The sequence below is a fragment of the Microtus oregoni genome, unplaced genomic scaffold (assembly GCF_018167655.1).
Source record: "Microtus oregoni isolate MIOR12 unplaced genomic scaffold, Mior012 000005F_ref0000423, whole genome shotgun sequence".
NCBI lineage: Eukaryota > Metazoa > Chordata > Mammalia > Rodentia > Cricetidae > Microtus > Microtus oregoni.
This window is the reverse complement of record NW_024543064.1, coordinates 63,441,457-63,459,874: the sequence shown is the minus strand read 5'-3', so window position 1 is coordinate 63,459,874 and position 18,418 is coordinate 63,441,457. Positions and strand designations below refer to the sequence as shown.

The 18,418-nt window shown below is 38.4% G+C and overlaps 1 protein-coding gene across 1 annotated transcript in view; it reads left to right on the top strand.

The window, feature by feature from the left end:
* Positions 1-18,418, top strand: part of Ccdc171 (coiled-coil domain containing 171) — a 341,586-nt gene that overhangs the window by 243,801 nt on the left and 79,367 nt on the right. The window contains exon 24 of the mRNA XM_041652374.1: positions 9,791-9,922. Coding sequence (XP_041508308.1) covers positions 9,791-9,922 — 132 coding nt within the window. The remainder of the gene's footprint in view (positions 1-9,790; positions 9,923-18,418) is intronic.

Here is an 18,418-nt window from a genome sequence, read left to right as displayed (position 1 = left end):
ACTGTTTAAACTGTTTGCTTCACCTGTTTTTTTTTTTCTTGGTTTTGTTTGGGAGATTTATTGAGTTCTTCCAATTTTTTGTCTTTTCCTCTATTTCTTTAAAGGAGTTTAATTTCCTTTTTAAAGGTCTCTATCATCCTCATAAAGTTATGTTTAAAATCATTTTCTTCTGCTTTTTCTGGGTTAGGATGATCAAGTCTTCCTGCTGTATTACCACTGGGTTCTGGTGTTATATTGCTTTTTAGGTTGTTGAATGTTTTCTTGCATTGGTGCCTACCTATCTCTTCCTTTGATTTGTGCGGGCAGTGTCTTTGCCTCTTGGTCCAATCCTCTCAGTGGCTGTCTGTGTCTTTGAGCACTGTTCTTGGTCTGCTCTGCACTATTGCTGTCTGTGTTCCAGAGAGGCACTGAGATCTCTCTTGGCCTGTTCTCTAGGTCTGTTGTCTTGATCCACTCTGTGCAGTCACAGCTTGTACTTCTAAGTTCCCCTCTTGGTCCTCTTTGTGTAGTTGCAACTGTGTTTCAGTGTTCCTCTGAGGTTGTAGTAGGGAGGGGTGATAGGAGGGTTTGTGGGCAGAGTGGAATTTGTGCTTGCAGAGTCTGATGGATGAGGTGAGGGTGTTGGAGCAGCCTACCTACAGGAAACTGGCTTTCTGACTGGCTAGAAGAAGCTAAGGCAGGTGGGAGAGGGGTCTGGGTTTGCCCCAGTATGGAGGGCCTAGAGAGTAGTGGGATGTCCTGCTGGGTGGATGGTCACTCACCTCTTGGTCCTTGGTTCTCTCTGTGTTTCTCATTGGCTTACTTCTAAATTAGCTCTTAAGGTAGGTTTTTTTTTTTTTTTGCCATCAAGTTGTTTGTATTTTGGAAATTAGCTTCTTAACAGATTTCAGGTTTGTAAATATTTTTACAAGCCATAGAATGCTTTTTTATTCTGTTAATTATTCTTTTAGTATAATATATTTGAGAAGAATATGTTTCTGCTGTTGTTTGGGAATGTTATGCTTGTGTCTATTTGGTCAGTTTATCTATTGTGCTGTTCTTATTTGCTGTTTCTTTGGTAACTGTTGTAAGTGAAGTATTGCAGTCTCTTATTGTATTGGTATTTTTCTTTTAGCTTTGTCAATGTTTGTTTTATAATTACTTTGATATTAAAGGTATATGTACATATACATACATGCTTATACATATACATATAATCTTGGATGATTAGACTGATATTATTTTTTGTGTTATCTCTTTTGAACATTCATCTTATAGTCTATTTTATACAGTATAGTTATTTACATTATTTGTTTACCATTTGTATAATTTTTAATATTTCTTCATGTTTACCCTGTGTATGAGCTTAAATCTAAAGTGGGACTCTTGTAAATAGTATAAGTTGTGTAATTAATAACTGATTGCGAAGTTTAATTCATTTGCATTTGGAGTAATTACTGATAAAGATTTGTTGTTATGTTGTTAATTGTTTTTGTGAGTAATTAATTTCTTTTTTCCTCTCTTGTTCTTTTCCTTTGTTTTTGTTTTTTGTTATGGACATTTTTTGTGGGTGTTGTATTAGTTACTTTCCTATTGTTGTGATAAAACACAATGGCCTAGGTAATTTATAAAAGAATGTGTTTAATTGGGCTATGGTTCCAGAGGGTTGGTCCATGATGACAGAGCAAAGACATGGTGGCATGAACAGCTGAGAGCTCATGTCTTGAACCATAAGCAGGAGGCAGAAATGGCTGCCTCATACGGCTCAAGTCTTTTGAAACTTCAAAGGCAATCCCCGGAGACACATCTCCAATAAGGCTGTACTTCCTGATTATTCTCAAACTATTCCACCAACTGATGATCAAGTATTCAAACATGAGCTTATGAGGGCCATTCTCAATCAAATTAACACAGATATTTTGTTTGTGATTACTATTGAACTTATATATACTTATAATCCAATGATAACTTCATTTGTATACAAAAATTATATACATTTATTTTACATTCTCCATTTCATATTATTAATGTTAGGAGTTAAGTAACATTTCTTTGTTACAGTTATTTTAAAGAAATTTTCTTTAATCTTTTACATTCAATTTAAAAGTTATTTATTTAATAACACTAGAATCAAATATGGTGCTTTTTATTTGATTATATATATATTTTTGCTTGTGAACTTTATATTTTCCTGAGCTATTATAATGTTCTTTTAAAAATAACTAAAATTTTCTTTTAGATTTGCTTATTTTATTTTATATGCATGAGTATTTTACCTGCATGTATGTATATGTACCATGCGCATGCCTACTAATATTTGTGAGCCACTGTGTGAGTGCTGGGAACCAAACCCATATTGTTTGTTAAAACAGCAAGTGACTTTAACTGCTGAGCCATCTCTCTAGCCTGTTTTCTTCTGTTTCCACTTGAAAAACTTTTAAAAGCACTTGTTGTAAGTGAAGTTTAGTATGTAAGTAAGTGTGAAAACTCCCTGAGCTTTTGTTTATGGGGGGGTCTTTGTGTATTTATGATTTTCAAATGACATTTTTGTCAATATTCTGGGTTAGCATTTTGAAGATATTATTCTGCTTCCTCATAACCTGCAAGGTTCTGGGTGAGGAATGTGCTGCTAGCTTAACAGACATTTCTCTGTTTATGATAAGTCATCTTTCTCTTGGTGTTTCAAACATTCTCTCTGACTTTGGATGTTTAGTTTTAGTGTGCTTTGTTGTGGATTTATTTGCTCTCCTTTTTGTCAGATGTTTGCCTCCCTTGGTCAGGATGTCTCTTTCCTCCTATAGACTTGTGAAGTTGTCTACCATTATACCTTTAAAATATTTCTTTTTTGTTTTTGATAATTTTATACTGGTATACAACCAAATATGATCATCAGTGTCTCTAACTATTATATCTTCGAACAAAGTTTCAGACTTTCCTGGCACTTTTTCTCCCTAGTCTCTTTGTTGACCCCACATCTCTCTCTGTCTCATACATGTATGTGCGCACGCGTACACACACACACACACACACACACACACACACACACACACATAGTGTTCCATAAGTCCTGTACGTTATCTTCATTCTTTTTCATATTTTCTTCTTCTGAGCTTCTCTTGAGCCCATCTGTTGCATTTAATTCAGTCATCATGGCATCTCTGTCAACAGTGAAGCACAGATAATTCCAGCATTCATTGATAAATATACATCTACAAGATGTGGCCTTGCAGATTCATAGTTATTCAAATGTAGGGCTTACTAAGAAAACCCAGGGTTTACCTGAAGGTTTGTTAGAAATTAATGTGTGAGTTGGTTGGTGGGTCCTTCCTTCATTTTCATGAAGAAAATAAAAAATACATAAGAGTGTAAGTTCATAGAACACAGTCAGATATTTTCAGTTTAATATCACATGCAAGGACAGTGTAAGAGAAAGGCCTTGATGGAGTCAGTTTTAAGAGTTGTGCATCTGAATAGAGAGTTCTGTTAGGAGGCTGTGCTGTTAGGCTAGATGAGTGCTGTATAGACAAGGATCAGGCTATGTGGTGCCACAACAAAAGATGCAAAACTTAGCGAAATGGCACGTTGGGATTAAAATGTCTGGGAATGATGGTCTGTGTGATGAGGGGGCCATTTCATGAAGGTCTCCACCTTTAAGAGGAAAAGTGAGTTTCACTTTTGAAGTACTTAGTTTAAGGTAATGTGGAATAACCAGCAGGACATGTGTTTTTGAACCTTAGGGGAAATCAGTGCTTGATAAAGGTTTAAGATTGATTAGCATAATATTCTGGCAGAGAAGGAGGTGGGATAGCAACTGCCAGGAGAACACACCATTGTGGATAAATGAGAGGATAGAAAACACACTCTGAGAGATTAATTATGCCACTGGAGCTGGAAGTCATTGAGGGATGAAATTCTGTCTCCTGATTTCTATATCCTCAGCATCCATCGCTATCCTGGTACTTAACAGATGTTTGCTGAATGAGTCAAACTTTACCATCGTCCAGTCTCTAAACATAACAAAAGCTATTTCCACGTTCCTCTATAAGTCTTGACGGTACTGCCATCTATTTTGTTTATTTCATTGCTAAAAATACCATCTGTGTTTACCTTGCCTAGTCAATAGCTACTGGAGAAAGTCAGTGGTTAGTGTACATTATGAGAGAGAAGTGCTAACTGACATATAGGTAATGACCAACTTGACTATGCTGAAGTAAAAAGACACTCACTTCTATTCAGAGAATGCTGGAGAATAAGAAGGAGCAAGTCCAGATATAACTGAAGAAGACATCACATAGCCAGGCCTTTGTAGTGATATTTCATTTACATTTTAATAAGTAAAGCTTGCCTGAAGTTCAGAGAGTAAAACAGCCACACTGGCCAGCCTCACAGACCAGGCTGCAATAATACACACCTTTAATCCCGGTAGCCATACTAATTTACCATAGAAAGTGGGCGTTGCATGCCTTTAATCCCAGTGGAGCTCGTCTTTAATCCCAAATGCTGGAGAGGATTATAAAATGGGAGGAGACAGCTCCCAGTCTCAGTCTCTTTATGAGATTCCTGAAAGCAGAATCACCATTTCAGACTGAGGTTGAGTTAAGAGCCAGTGGCTGACTGTTTTGCTTTTTGGGTCTTCAGGTTGAACCCCATTTTCTCTCTCTGAGTTTTTATTAATCGTGCTTTATGCCTTTAAATGTGATTGTATAATCTTTTCATTAATATGTTGACCAGGATATATTATGATGCATGACTGTCTTTTGACTTGTCTGCCAATGAATTAAAAGGAATGAAAGATTATGAGATCATTTTTTTCCTTATGGAACTGATTGTATTTTAAAACTTGTCTCTAAAAAGCCAGTAATTAGTGTCTTATCAATGATTGTCTACACCTTGATTGTGATCTTTGAACTCTCTAGCTTCATTTTTTTTATCCTGTTTCACAGCTGAAGGTCAAACGGCACATAGGTATTAGCACAGCCAGCTTGACATCGACAACCCTGTCCATATAGCCTTCTGTGTGTTGTCATTCACGTTGTTCAGTGTCATTTTGAACTAACAGGACTGGACATGGCACACCAGCATAGGAAAGATTTAGAACCCTGACAGCCAAGGCCAAGACAGCGCAGAGTGCCATGTGCACATGCTCAGTGGCTTTCAGTTTAGAGAAATCTATGGTTTGTGTCTCATTGAAACAATTTATTTTGAGAAAGAATTTCATTTTGGAGGACTTTAACAATTTGTAAACATATTTGTCTGTTCTCAAGTTTGGGTTTTTATGTTTTTTTTTTAATAACCTAAGGCCATGGTAATGTAATCTGTTTGTGGGAGCATTGTATGGCAGCCTAAAGATTTTCTTGCCCGTATAAAATATGAATGATTAAATCACCTGACTTTCCATCTTGATAATTTGATCTGAATGTTCAGTTTTTCAGATCTTTAAGTGGGATGCAGCCAGCTTGCTGGCTTGATTCTGGAGATCAGTTGTTTCTATCTGTAGTTGGGATGTAGCTGTCCAGTGTGGTGGTTGTGATGGGATGTAGCTGTCCAGGGTGGTGGTTGTGATGGGATGTAGCAGTCCAGGGTGGTGGTTGTGATGGGATGTAGCTGTCGAGGGTGGTGGTTGTGATGGGATGTAGCTGTCCAGGGTGGTGGTTGTGATGGGATGTAGCTGTCCAGGGTGGTGGTTGTGATGGGATGTAGCTGTCCAGTGTGGTGGTTGTGATGGGATGTAGCTGTCCAGTGTGGTGGTTGTGATGGGATGTAGCTGTCCAGTGTGGTGGTTGTGATGGGATGTAGCTGTTCAGGGTGGTGGTTGTGATGGGATGTAGCTGTCCAGGGTGGTGGTTGTGATGGGATGTAGCAGTCCAGGGTGGTGGTTGTGATGTAGCTGTCCAGTGTGGTGGTTGTGATGGGATGTAGCAGTCCAGGGTGGTGGTTGTGGTGATGACTTTGCCTCTTTCCTGTGACAGCCGTTTGAAAGCTGCAGGTCAAGACTGGCTTCTCATTCCTGATTGCCAACTGTGAAAGTCCATGCTACAGTGACTCTGCTGAGGGACTTCCAAGATCTCTTAAATGGGTGGGGTCGGGGGCTGTTTACCTTCTGAGACATCATAGTGTGGTGTTTTGCACATATGTAACTTTTCTTTCAGAATAATTGCTCTGCGTGTCTGTGCACACACACAAGGCTCCAGGAAGAATGTGAGCAAAGGGAGAGAAATGAGAATGATTGTGGTACACTGAGAAGAAGAAGGATGTTTCATGGTCTTCATTTCTGTGTCTTATTGCAAAACTATTTTTAAAATTAATATATTTTTATTTTAAATTTTTTGATACAGTATATTTTGATCATATTATTTCTCTTCCAACTCTTCCCAGATCCCCCTACCTCCCTACCCACCAAACTTCATGTTCCTTCTCTTATTGAAAAGAAACCCCACAAAACAAACAAAAAACAAAATTTGAAAATCAATTTAAACTAAAAATACCCAATAAAACAAAACAAAACAAGCTGGGCAGTGGTGGCACACACCTTTAATCCCAGCACTCGGGAGGCAGAGGCAGGCGGATCTCTGTGAGTTTGAGGCCAGCATGGTCTACAAGAGCTAGTTCCAGGACAGGATCCAAAGCAGATGCCATGGCCTGAGATTCCTCTGTGCCATTCAGTCAGTTCCCCGTGTCTCCGGAAGTTTGCACAGCCTCTGACTGTTCTCACTAGCCTCTCCTTCTCACCCCGAGTCTTCTCCCTCCGCTGTTCACACACCTCCTTTCCAGCTCACCCCGAGTCTTCTCCCTCCGCTGTTCACACACCTCCTTTCCAGCACTGCTGTTCTCTGCCCTGTCCTGGTGTCAGTTACCCATACCCTCTCGGCTTGATGGTTTCACTCTCTTCATGCATTAAGATAAAAGAAATCCTACACAATCCTTTTTCAAGATTTCTCTAAAAACTTTTCCTACAGCTATTTGAAGAACATTTTTAGACACCTTTCAAAGTTCCTGTATAATTTACAAGTGGAGGAAAATCTCTCAGAATTTTAGTGGAAGTACTTGTGATGTGGTATCTGTGATTTGTCCTGGGTCTCTCAGTAGCACTGCCAACTTTCAACAGAGTCCTTTTTGCCTAATTAGGAGTATTTCACATGAAAACAGGCCGGGCATGATAGCACAGTGCTTGTAGGCCCTCAGGATGGTGGAGCTTAGTCCTGAAAGGCCAAGCTTGGGAACTGAAAGTATCCACATTTTAAATGCCAAGAGCCCCAGCTTCTGCCCAAAGGCTTTATTAGTGAATGTAAGATACGGCTCTCTGCTCGCTGCATGCCAAGCCTTCATGGGCGCAGGCTAGTGTCCGATGCCACTTGGGTTAAAGATAACCTCCTACCCGCACTGCACTGGGTTGCACCTGCATTGCATGGTTCCCCCTCTTTGCCCATATTAGCAATCTGCTTTTGTACTTTGACATCTAGGAATTCCCTAGTGAATTTTGTCACAGAAAAAAGAGAATCATCAATATCGCAGTTAAACTTGACTTTCAAAGCTAATAGTATCTCATTTGGGGGCTCAAATTTAATAAGTTTTCTTTGATTCTGGGTGAGTTTTTAAACATCAAACAATGAATTGGCCAGGGTGCAGTAAAATATTTAGATCTATTGACTATGGTTCAGAAGGGTAGAAGGCAAAACACTAGTGGTTTGATGTTGATAAATTCTCAGTACCTTAATCCACATTAATGTTTTCTTTTATCTGAGTGATCACTGGTGACAAAAAAAGGAAGAGGAAAAAGTGTGTATACTGAAGAAATGTACAACCTGGAGCAGCTCTGTTTGTAAAATGTAGTTTATTTTGTCCTGCTAAGGAAGTTCAGTGCATTTTCATCAGGACAGAAGACTGTTGTTGGAGATAAACCACACATTGAGAATTAGGACTCCAGAGAGCATGTAATAGCCACTCTTCCGTGTGACATACCCCTCCTGCTGTGTTCGCAGCATTCCCTTGGACATTCACTCACTGATAGAAAATCTCGGGACTAGCTTGGGAAACAAGGATTCTTATTTTCATCCATATATTAGCATGGACAATTAAAGATGTCTTTGTCTGTTTATGGATGTTTTCTGGTTTAAGAAAAAACCTACAGAATATGACAGCCTGTGAGATGTTTGTATTTCTCATCTAACTGATTTATATGGTAATAAATAATTCTAACAGTTTTACAAGTTGCCCAAGTAGAATAGAAAAATGGAGAATTTATTTATTTCATTGATTGATTGATTGAATCAGGCTATCTCTGTATAGTCCAGACTGACCTTCATCTTGATATGTAGCCCAGGCTGACCCAAAACTTGTGATTCTCTTGCCTCAGCCTCTGTGTGCCAACTACACACAGAGTACACGAACTACAATGTTATAGCTGAGGCTGCTCAAATAAAATAAGATATATAAATGTATTCGTTTTGGCAGTTAACCTTATTTTTTATACTTCACACCATATTTGATGTATGTTTCTACATAAAAAAACTGTAATATGGCTTTAGATTGTGTGTGTGTGTGTGTGTACGTGTGTGTGTGTGTGTGTGTGTGTGTGTGTGTGATAGAGAGAGGTATCTTTGAGATGTTTGTGTGTGCCCATGTGTACACAGGGGTATGGAAGCCAGAGATTGATGTCAGTATCTTCCTCTACCGCCCCCCCCCCCCCATTTTTTGGGATAGGATCTCTCACTGATCCTGGAGCTCTGGATTGTTTGAACCGGGTGGCCAGAGAACCCTAGGACCACACCTGTCCCTACCTCCAGCATATACCTGGTTTTTACATGGATGCTGGGGAGCTCTTTAACCGCTGAGCTGTCTCCCCAAATCATGTAAGGTAGTTTTATAGTATTTGTTAAATATAGGATACCAAATAAAAAACATTCAAAGACCTACCCAAGGACACCAAAAGGTAGAAAATGTGTCTGTATAATGAAAACTTATCTTACTCAGCTGACTGACTAAAAGTGAGAACTTTATCTGAAATGCAAACTAGACTGTAGAATTCATAAGACTAAATACTGGGGTTTCTTTGTATTAGTTATGTGTGTGCTGGTTTGTCCAGAAGGTGGCAGTGTGATATCAACTGCCTGCGGGGCCTCTGAATTAGAACTCCATCTGGTCATGCCTGTGTCCTTACCTTCCTGGATCGTTAAACTACAGTACAAATGCTACTGATTTGGTTCCAGTTATCTCACTTAGACGTTTTGTGACCAAGCCGGTTTCTATATGTTTATTGTTAAGACTTAAGTTTAATTAAGCCCTACAATTTTGTAAGTCTGGGAGGGCTAAAGAAACATCTTACTTGTGCATTTTTAAGTATCCTTTTGTGATGAGTGTGTTTGTTCTTATCCCAGAGTATGCATAGTGAAGTTTTTCTTTTAAAACCCAGTACCTAGTAACTATTGTGTATAACACACATGATCTAACATCAGCTAAACACGCTTTTAGGAAAGTGATAGTAGGGGATTGCAGCTTGCTTTTGATTTTGTTACCCCCCCCTTCTGAGTGGAATGGTGAAAGAATAATTCAAAGCGTCTTGATCAGAAGGCTCCTGCGCCTCTTCTCCCTCTTCATTTCAAGCAGAAGGATGCTTTTTCTTCTTAACATTCTCCCCCAGCACTCTGAATTAGAGATTTATTTGCAACGAAAAATCAATTAGTCCTAAATTTATTCATGGATTTCAGGTCCAGCGATCAATGCAAGTCCACTCAGTGGGCTCAAGGGGACCCAGTTCATCCCAGTTAATGTGTCTGAAGGGGAATTACCATTGATGCTGTTTTTTTCCCTTTAGGTCAGAGATCAGATCTCGCTGTCACGGACTGCAGCAAGTAGGAATGACTTCACCCTGCAGCTACCCAAACTACACCTGGAGACCTTTGCAATGGAGGGGCTCAAGGGTGGGCCAGAGGTTGTAGCATGCCAGGTCAGAGTCTAAATAACATTGTTTGCTACTGAAATGTATAGAAAAATAAATTGTACAAATTGGAAGAGAATGAAAGCCTCAAACTATTGTGAATAATTTAGATGAGATGCAAATAAATGTTTTCTATCATATAGTATAAAAACATATTTCTTTAACGCCACAAATGGCCTATTAAAACAATGCAGAAAAGCATGTCACAAAGAAAAGTATGTGCTTATGTCTAAGTGCAATATTAAAGGACCACTTTCCTATCAGTGGAAGATGGTAAGAGATGAGGCTGCTGTCTTTTCTAGCTGATCTCTATTTGTTGCTTTTGTTGTTTTAAAATAAGTTATTTCACATAAAAATTTTCAGGAGAGATATCTGGAAAAATTCCATGCTAATTCTAAAATGTATCCACCTTTTAATATCAGAAAAATTTAGAGCCTGACTGTATTTTGCATTAAAGAGTTCTTTACCTTTTAATATTTAGCTTTATTGAGCATTGCACTACAGTGTACAAACCGGGCCATTTCATTAAAGCTCAAAATATCAAATCTTGAAACCTTGGGTAACTTTAAACTTAATTCAGGAACTTATTGTCAAAATCATTCATTTTCAAATGTTGTGGCTGTCCTGTTCTAGCATGATTGCATTTTTGTGATCATATTCCTTAATGTTTATGTTACATTGTAAGTTGGAAAAGACAAAATTCAGCACATGCTCTATTTTTCCTTTAGAGCCTAAAGCCTTCATTTGGAAATACTTATCAGTATTATGTGAGTTATAGGAAGCCTGATATTACAAAGGAGATTAACAGCTCTCTTGATTGCCCAATATATTTAAAAGCAAAATGGTTTTCTTTTTTAAACCCACTATTAGCATTTAAAAGTTTAGTTTTAATTTTGGACAAATATTGGTTTGTGTGGTCTGTGTTAACTTTTGCATCTAACTGGTTATTAGAGTCCAGGTCATCCTCTGCAAACAAAAATGTCCGTTGCTTCTTTATCTAAAAATATAATTTTATAACTAGGCATAAAACATTTCTACTTTTTATAGGCTTTACCATTATTTAGGACAAGGTTAAATGTGTGCTTTAAATTTGATTATAAATATTTACAAATTTAGACTTGAATACAATATGAGCTGAAATTTTTTTTTAGTAAATGTAAAATAATTCTGTATTTGGCTATCTTGATTTGCTCTCACAGGCTTAGTTCTTGTCAAAATTTACAAATAAAGATTTCCCCCGAACTAGATCTTATTGATTTAAAGGAAACTTATTCTAGGAATGCTATTTTGAGGGTAAAAGCATTAATTCTCTATGGTTCTGATATATAGGAATAGCCAAAAAGAAGTGCAAGGAATTTATAGTTTAACTCTTCTAACAGTTGTACATGTTTACCACATACCAAATGCTCAGGTAAGTTTTCATATGCTATCCACAGCACACATTGTGATTTATTAATATCAGGTAGTTAGAAAGTTGGGAAGACAATAAAATTTATGCTGCTGCTGACAGCTTCTGTTACAGTTCCTTGTCCAGACCTTGTCAAGCCATTCGGTTTTCTAATGCGACTGCCGGACTAGTGGCAGTATCTTCATTTTACAAGTGGGGAACAACAACCATAGCAGGCCGTTCTCCTCAGATCCAAGTCTGGTAGATGACAGAACAAATTTAAGTCTCAAAGTAGGTGACTGTGAAGCCAAAGTGCCCAGTCTGACACTGAGGGGTTAAACAGCCTGTGTAAGTGATGATAGTAAACCTTGGAAACATATTTTTATTCCATTTAGAAGATATTAATTATACATTTGTGTCGGTTATAGTTTATTGTATATTGTAGACAAGTTTGCAGATACAGCTTTCCATTCAATAGCCAAATAAAATTTAGAATATACTTTTCAACTTTCTACAGGATAATGTGTATGTTCATTGTAGCTACATATTTTTGGGAATTCAGTATTTAGGACTTTTTAATTGGCACATAGTAATTGTGTGTGTTTATGGAGTACAGTATTTTCCATGCATATGTGCAATATGTAGCAGTAGGTGACAATCAAATGGAGGGAGTTAGGGCACATCTTCACTTTAGACGCTATTATTGGTGTCGGGAGCGTTCAGAATCCTTTCTTCTATAATTTGGAACTACATAGCAAACGGCTCGAAACCACACCCACTGCACTGTGCCGCAGAACTCTGGCACCCGCCCTCCTAGCCTCTCAGCTTCCCCTGAAAGCATCTCATTAATGTCCACACATGAATGAGAACCTGGAGCTTTGGGTGTCTGTGCCCAGCTTGCTTCACTGACTGTAATGGTCTTCAAGTTCATTTGTGTCACCAGAACATTAATCCTTTCTACTTATGGGTATTATTATTGCCAAGATATTACTTTATATTGATTAATAATATTCCAACATGTATATATCTACACTGTTAATCCATTCGTATGTTATATACCCTCGGGTTGACTCCATGTCTTTACTTGTGAATACTGCTAGGGAAGAGTGAGAATACAGGTATGTTCTTCAGGTACTAATGTGGAAGTGCTAGCCTTTTACCCAGTGTCTCTTATTTTCAAAGTGAATTATACCCATTTTACAGGCCGGTGATAGCAGTGAGTGAGGCAGTGGATGTAGAGTGGCAGGAGGAAGCCCTGAGAGAGTGAGGGAACAATGGGCTCACTCCACTGCTGCCCGGGTTTTATCTGTTCTCTTTCTAGGGTGGTAGTTCGGGACCTTTCCTTTATTCTTTCTTCAGAAGTTTAAGTACTTTATCAAGTACAGCTCACTTTAACTTCCTGTTTACTTTTCCAGGGAGGTCATGTGCTCAGTGAAACCTCTTGTCTAAGTGCCTATGGCAAGTTTAAAACTGTGTTTTAATATTCCAATTAATAGCCTTTTAAGCTGTCACTGTAATGCCAAGAAAAATTAAACTGCCCAGACCAAAGCTTTAACTAAAATGGCCAGTGTGACTACAGAGGACTTAGCAATGAAAGCCATGCTGCTCAGACTATGTAAAGATAGTACCTGACTTTTATCTTACATCCAAAGTATGTTTTTAAAGTAATTTTGATCTGTAATGCTGTTAATATCTAGCAAATATTGACAAGTGACCAATAAATATTTGTATTCATTAGCATGCAGCTCGGCAGTAAACACTGCAGTAGCCCACGTGTGACGTGTTTGCTGTGTGCGGCAGACCCTCCAGGCCCGCTCAGAGTCTGCGATTCAGTTTCACTTTTACTACTCTGTCCTAGCCTGATGCCCAGAAGCAATCGGTTCTGTTTTACAAGGGACTAAACTATCCACTGAGATGATGTAAGATATCAACAGACCAGACATCTAATGACTGGGGTAAGCAGGGCATTCTGCTCTTCACTGTGGCCCTTTACTTTCTGCAAAGCATGGGTCACTGGATTGTGTTTGTATTTTAAGATGACAGAGAGGGAGAAAGAATGAAACGAGGGTTTTTCTATAAAATACAACTTCATTCAGGTAGAAAGTAGAAATCCAGAAGAGGATTAGCTAAATATGACTTGTCTATTTTAGCCTCTTCTTCTCCAAAAACAAGAGTAGCAGTTCCCAGCTCAACGTTGGTGTGACTGTTAAATGGCTCATCCAGCCCAACTACAGGGTAGGAACAGACACGCTGTAAATGCTGAGATTTTGTCAGAGCTCCACACGCATGACAGCTTCCAGAGGTCGGGAACAGCCTTGTTCCTGACTGCAGCCCGAGAGCTCTGAGCAGAGGGGGCTCAAGTACACATGGGCAAAAGATTTCAAAAGCCACGCTAGGCTTTTGTCACAGCTGTGCATGCTTCTCTGAGAATCTTCCAATCTGTTGAGTCAAAGTGTTTTAAGACTTGGTGCATAATAAACTATACCTCTGGAAATGTAGTATATTTTATAAATATGTGTTTAAGAGAACTTCATTAGAGAGCATTCATTTGAAAGCACTTACTTACAAAGACTTTAAACAACACAGGCTTTCCTGTGGATGCAGTGAGCCTTGCTAACTGTTTTTGTTCTATGCTCTAATCATGACTTTTGGGGTACCATCATTTTTACATTTATAGTCGTTATTAGATCTATCTATTTCTTTGAGCTATTTTTGTATTGCTATTGATAAGTTATAAATAATTTTCTGGAGGAAATATTTTAACTTTTTATTTGAAAAAGGGTGAAGTAAATAGTATCCGTACCTAAACCGTCTGAGAATAAAAGCACCAGCAATCATCTGTAGCAGACTTTTCCACACGCTTTCTTGGAACACGTAGTGCTGCAGCCTTCTAATTGCTCTGCCAGAAACTTCTACATTTTTGGCATTCTTAGAAATTAAGAGATGTTAGACAATTTCATTTATAAGACTGTACTATCTTGATATTTTCCTCTTCATGTCATCCCATCCGCATACATGAATTTTCAGAGAACTATTATCTTTTTAAACATGAAAACGAGCCACTTGGAGTGAAAATCTTGTTAAATATAACAAGCATTACTTTTTAAAGTAAAAGTATATCTGATTAAAAATGTTATTACTCTGGCTCATTAGTTTTATAACATATAGTGTATTATTATGACAGTATTGTCTTCCTTGGTATATGGTGACATTTGTCTCAAAAATGTAACTTGTCAGAAAACTTGCTAACATTAAAAATTGGGTATTTTTAAAAGATATGAAAGCTGTACATAATCAACAAAAAAATCATACCCCCACTGAGTCTTAAAGGAAATTAAGATCATCTAAAATTTGGCATCCAGACAGCCAGAGCTAACCTTTGCATATCTTTCTTGTTATTTTTAGCTGTAACTACAAGCTCATAAGCAAGTATTATTTATTTATAATGTATTTCCATATTTAAATAATAACTAGGCCATACATACTGTTTTGTAAGTACTGTCTTTAACCCAGTAATACATGGTTATCTTTTTTTGGGGGGGGGTGTATCAGTTTTACAGGACAACATGCTACCCTTTCTCCTTTAATTTTTCTGTTTTATTTCAAATGATGTGTCATGATAAGGTATTTTTCTTTAACTCCATTGATGAAATGTTGTCTTGGACACCATAGCCAGAAACTGTCTGGTAAAAGCTGCTAAGTTTGTGCTTTAAGAAATATTTAATGCATGCGATATTTCACATCTCACTGTATGTGTTGTTGTTTGGGTCAGAAGTGTGACCACCCCCACCCCTCTCTCCTTCTGGAAGGAAAAGAAGTGACACATGAGGGTAGAGAATGGAACTGTAGAAGCTTCTGTGGCAGTTCTGCAGACTCTCCCAGGCCCATGCTTGCTGGGCATGCGCACACTGAATTGTGTCGTCCGTGGCAACAGTGGGGTATCAGTGGCCTGAGCTAACACTAAACTAACTTTTAAATGGGTATGATTTACAAAGTAATCTTCCTAATTTTTCAATTTTATTTTTTGAGGAAGACATCCTTAGGAAGGAAGTAAAGCCTTGGTAGAGTCGGTATTAAAGGGAATTTGAAGAGGCTGTGTGACTCCGCTGTGGAGCTGACTCAAGCCTTCCTTCTGAACACAGGTTGCAGGTAGCAGGGATTTTCATTTGTATACCTACTGTCCTTCCCATGGGACACAGCTTCATTCTTATTTGGAAAGAATAAACATGGAGTATCATTCTCTGGGTGCCAACAGTGCAACTGGGCTTTGATCCCACAGTCACCATTTCCCAGAGCTCTTAGCGCTTCCCTCTTCCAGAACATCAGTGTTTTCTTCTGTGAAATGGAGTCCCATGGTGCATTTTGGGATGACTGTGAGGAGCATATGGCACATTTGAAATAGTTTTTCTTAATATTTGGTTCATGTTCCTGGGTCAGGTATAAGATACATTGGAATCTAGCTATGATTAAGATGCTCTTGCCAGATGTAAGCAAACAAACCAACTCTGCAGAAGTTGGAAGCTGTGAGGCTGCAGGTTTCTGTTCATCACCGAATGTGCTAAAACATCTTGTTAATTAGGACGGTAGCTTCTTAACAGTGACATTTGGAAAGGATAAAATTGTTGCGTTTCTAATGAGGAAGGCATCAAGGTATTAGAGAGAACTTGTAGGGAATCAGAACAACGGGCTGACGTCCATCAGCATCCCTGACCATCCACTCCCACCTCTGGAAGGGCGATGGAGCTGTCTTGCTTTGGCTCACAGGACTGGGCGAAGGTCAATGAGACGATGTGCATGTGAAGGTGTTTTCCACATCAGGAAGGGCTGTGTGAGCAGCGGCTTTGTTGGAGTGGGCTGTGAAGATCAGGAATACTGACCTAAGTGCATTGAGGAATATTTTAGTGATTTGACTCTTACCAGTTTTTGATGGAGGATGTGTACATCTGCCTTCAGAAGAATAAAATGCTAAGAATTGCAGTGTTTTGTTCCAGTGTACATTTAAAATCATTGCCAAGGTGGAGGTGGAGGATGCTCACCATACACTTCTGTCTTAATTAGGAGATTTTTCAGCCATTATTACTCTTTTTGTATTTTCCTTTAAACCCCTTTTGTTGCTGTGATTGCATTATTTACATTTTTTGTTTGGACTTCACATTCCAACTCTGTGAAAGTATGGCGATATTTGTCTATGTGTAAAATATTTGATAGGCACTTATCAAAAAAGAAAAGCGACAAAACAAAGAGTACAGATTTTTTTATGTTACACTTTTCAGTTGTAGGTGGCCCCAATAGAAAAAGTGATGTAGGATGCAATTATTGTCATTAATGCAAAAAGGCAAAAGCTAAATCCTAAACTTGATCTTTTCTCTCTTTTCTCATTTTTGAAGCCAGTTTTAAGCACAAGCGTAACCTTGCTAGCTATCACCTTTTGTGGCTTATTATTAAGAGACTGGAGCCTGTGAGCACTTGAACTTTCAAGTGCTACAGCCAGAATTGCTATTCATGTTATCTTCCTGTTTGATGGACTGCCTAGGTGAAGACCTGAGCGGGAAGGGTTATCTGCAAATTGAGTGAGTTTATTATGGCTTAGTGATTTGCTGATTGATTTCATTTGCTGTCAGTTAAGGCTCTTTTAATGTCAGTTTTCTTTGCATAATGCCTTGAAATAAAGACTGATGAAGTTCTTCAGATTGATGGCGCTTATATAAACTGACCCTGATTTGCCCTATTCTCCATGACAATTTAAGTGACAGTAGTTAGAGGAAAATAGAGCAATGAATATGCAACTTAAGGATTAAGGGAGGTGCAGTAAATCATTTGGCCTAAAACTCCATACAAAAGTCATTTCCTTCGTGATTCCACAGATGCCTTACGTTTCCTGAAATAGGTTAGCACTCAAATATATTTTAACATGTTATTGTGTATATGTATGTATTTGAATTGAAGAGGAAAACTTATGTAGTCCTGAGTCTTCTCATATTGGTAAATCTTCTCTTTACTTGTTAAACGTGGAGTTGTCAGAATCATAGCTTAAATATTTATTTTGAATTCATACATGCAAAAGAATAAATTTAGAGCTGAGACCCCAAGTTTGATCTTCTTTCCCACATAAAACACTTGGGCTTGCATATACATACTTGTTTTGTTATTAATTAATTTTTTCATTTATTTTACATACTGATCACCGTTTACTCTCCCACCTCTCCTCCTGTTCCCTCTATCCTAGCATTCCACCTACCCCCTCCCCATCCTTTCCTCCTATGTCTCCATTCAGAAAGGGTCAGACCTGCAATGGGCATAACCACATCAAGTTGGGACAGGACCAAGCTCCTTCCCCTGGTATGTAGGCTGGACAAGGCATCCCAACAACTTGTAATCATAGCACTGGGGAGACAGAAGCAAATGGATCCCTGAGCCTCCACATGCTTAAGCACCCACAAATACAAACATGTAAAAAGAATAAAGAATAAAATGGACCTTTATCTTATGCCATAGGCAAAACCAACTCAAAAGGTTTTCATACATTAAAATTTAAAACTCCTAGAAGAAAAGTTGTAGTAAAAAAAGGAGTAAAGCTCTTTGATATTAGTTCAGGTAGTTACGTTTTGAGAATGTACCAAAATCATAGACAACAACAGTAAAAATAAATACTTGGGACTTTATTAAAGAAAAAGATTCCTAGGGGCTGGAGAGATGATACAATGGTTAAGAGCATTTACTGCTCTTGAAGAGGACCTGAGTTCAGTTCCCAGCACCTGCATGGCAACTCACAGCTGCCTGTAACTCCAGTTCCAGGATCTGAATCCCCTTCTGACCTTCCCAGGCACACACCTGGCGCACATACATGCATGCATACATACATACTTGCATCTAAACACTCTCTCTCTCTCTCTCTCTCTCTCTCTCTCTATATATATATATATATATATATATATATGTAATATATCTTTTTAAAAAATTGCTCTTTGATATATTTTAATCATATCTACTCTCATCTCTTCCCTCCACCCCTGCACACAGTTGTTATATAACTAACATGTGGCTGATTCCTGAGACCGTTGTTCTTCTACAGCCTTCTTGTGTCTGTCTCTGTGCTGTGATGAATACTTGAAATGATT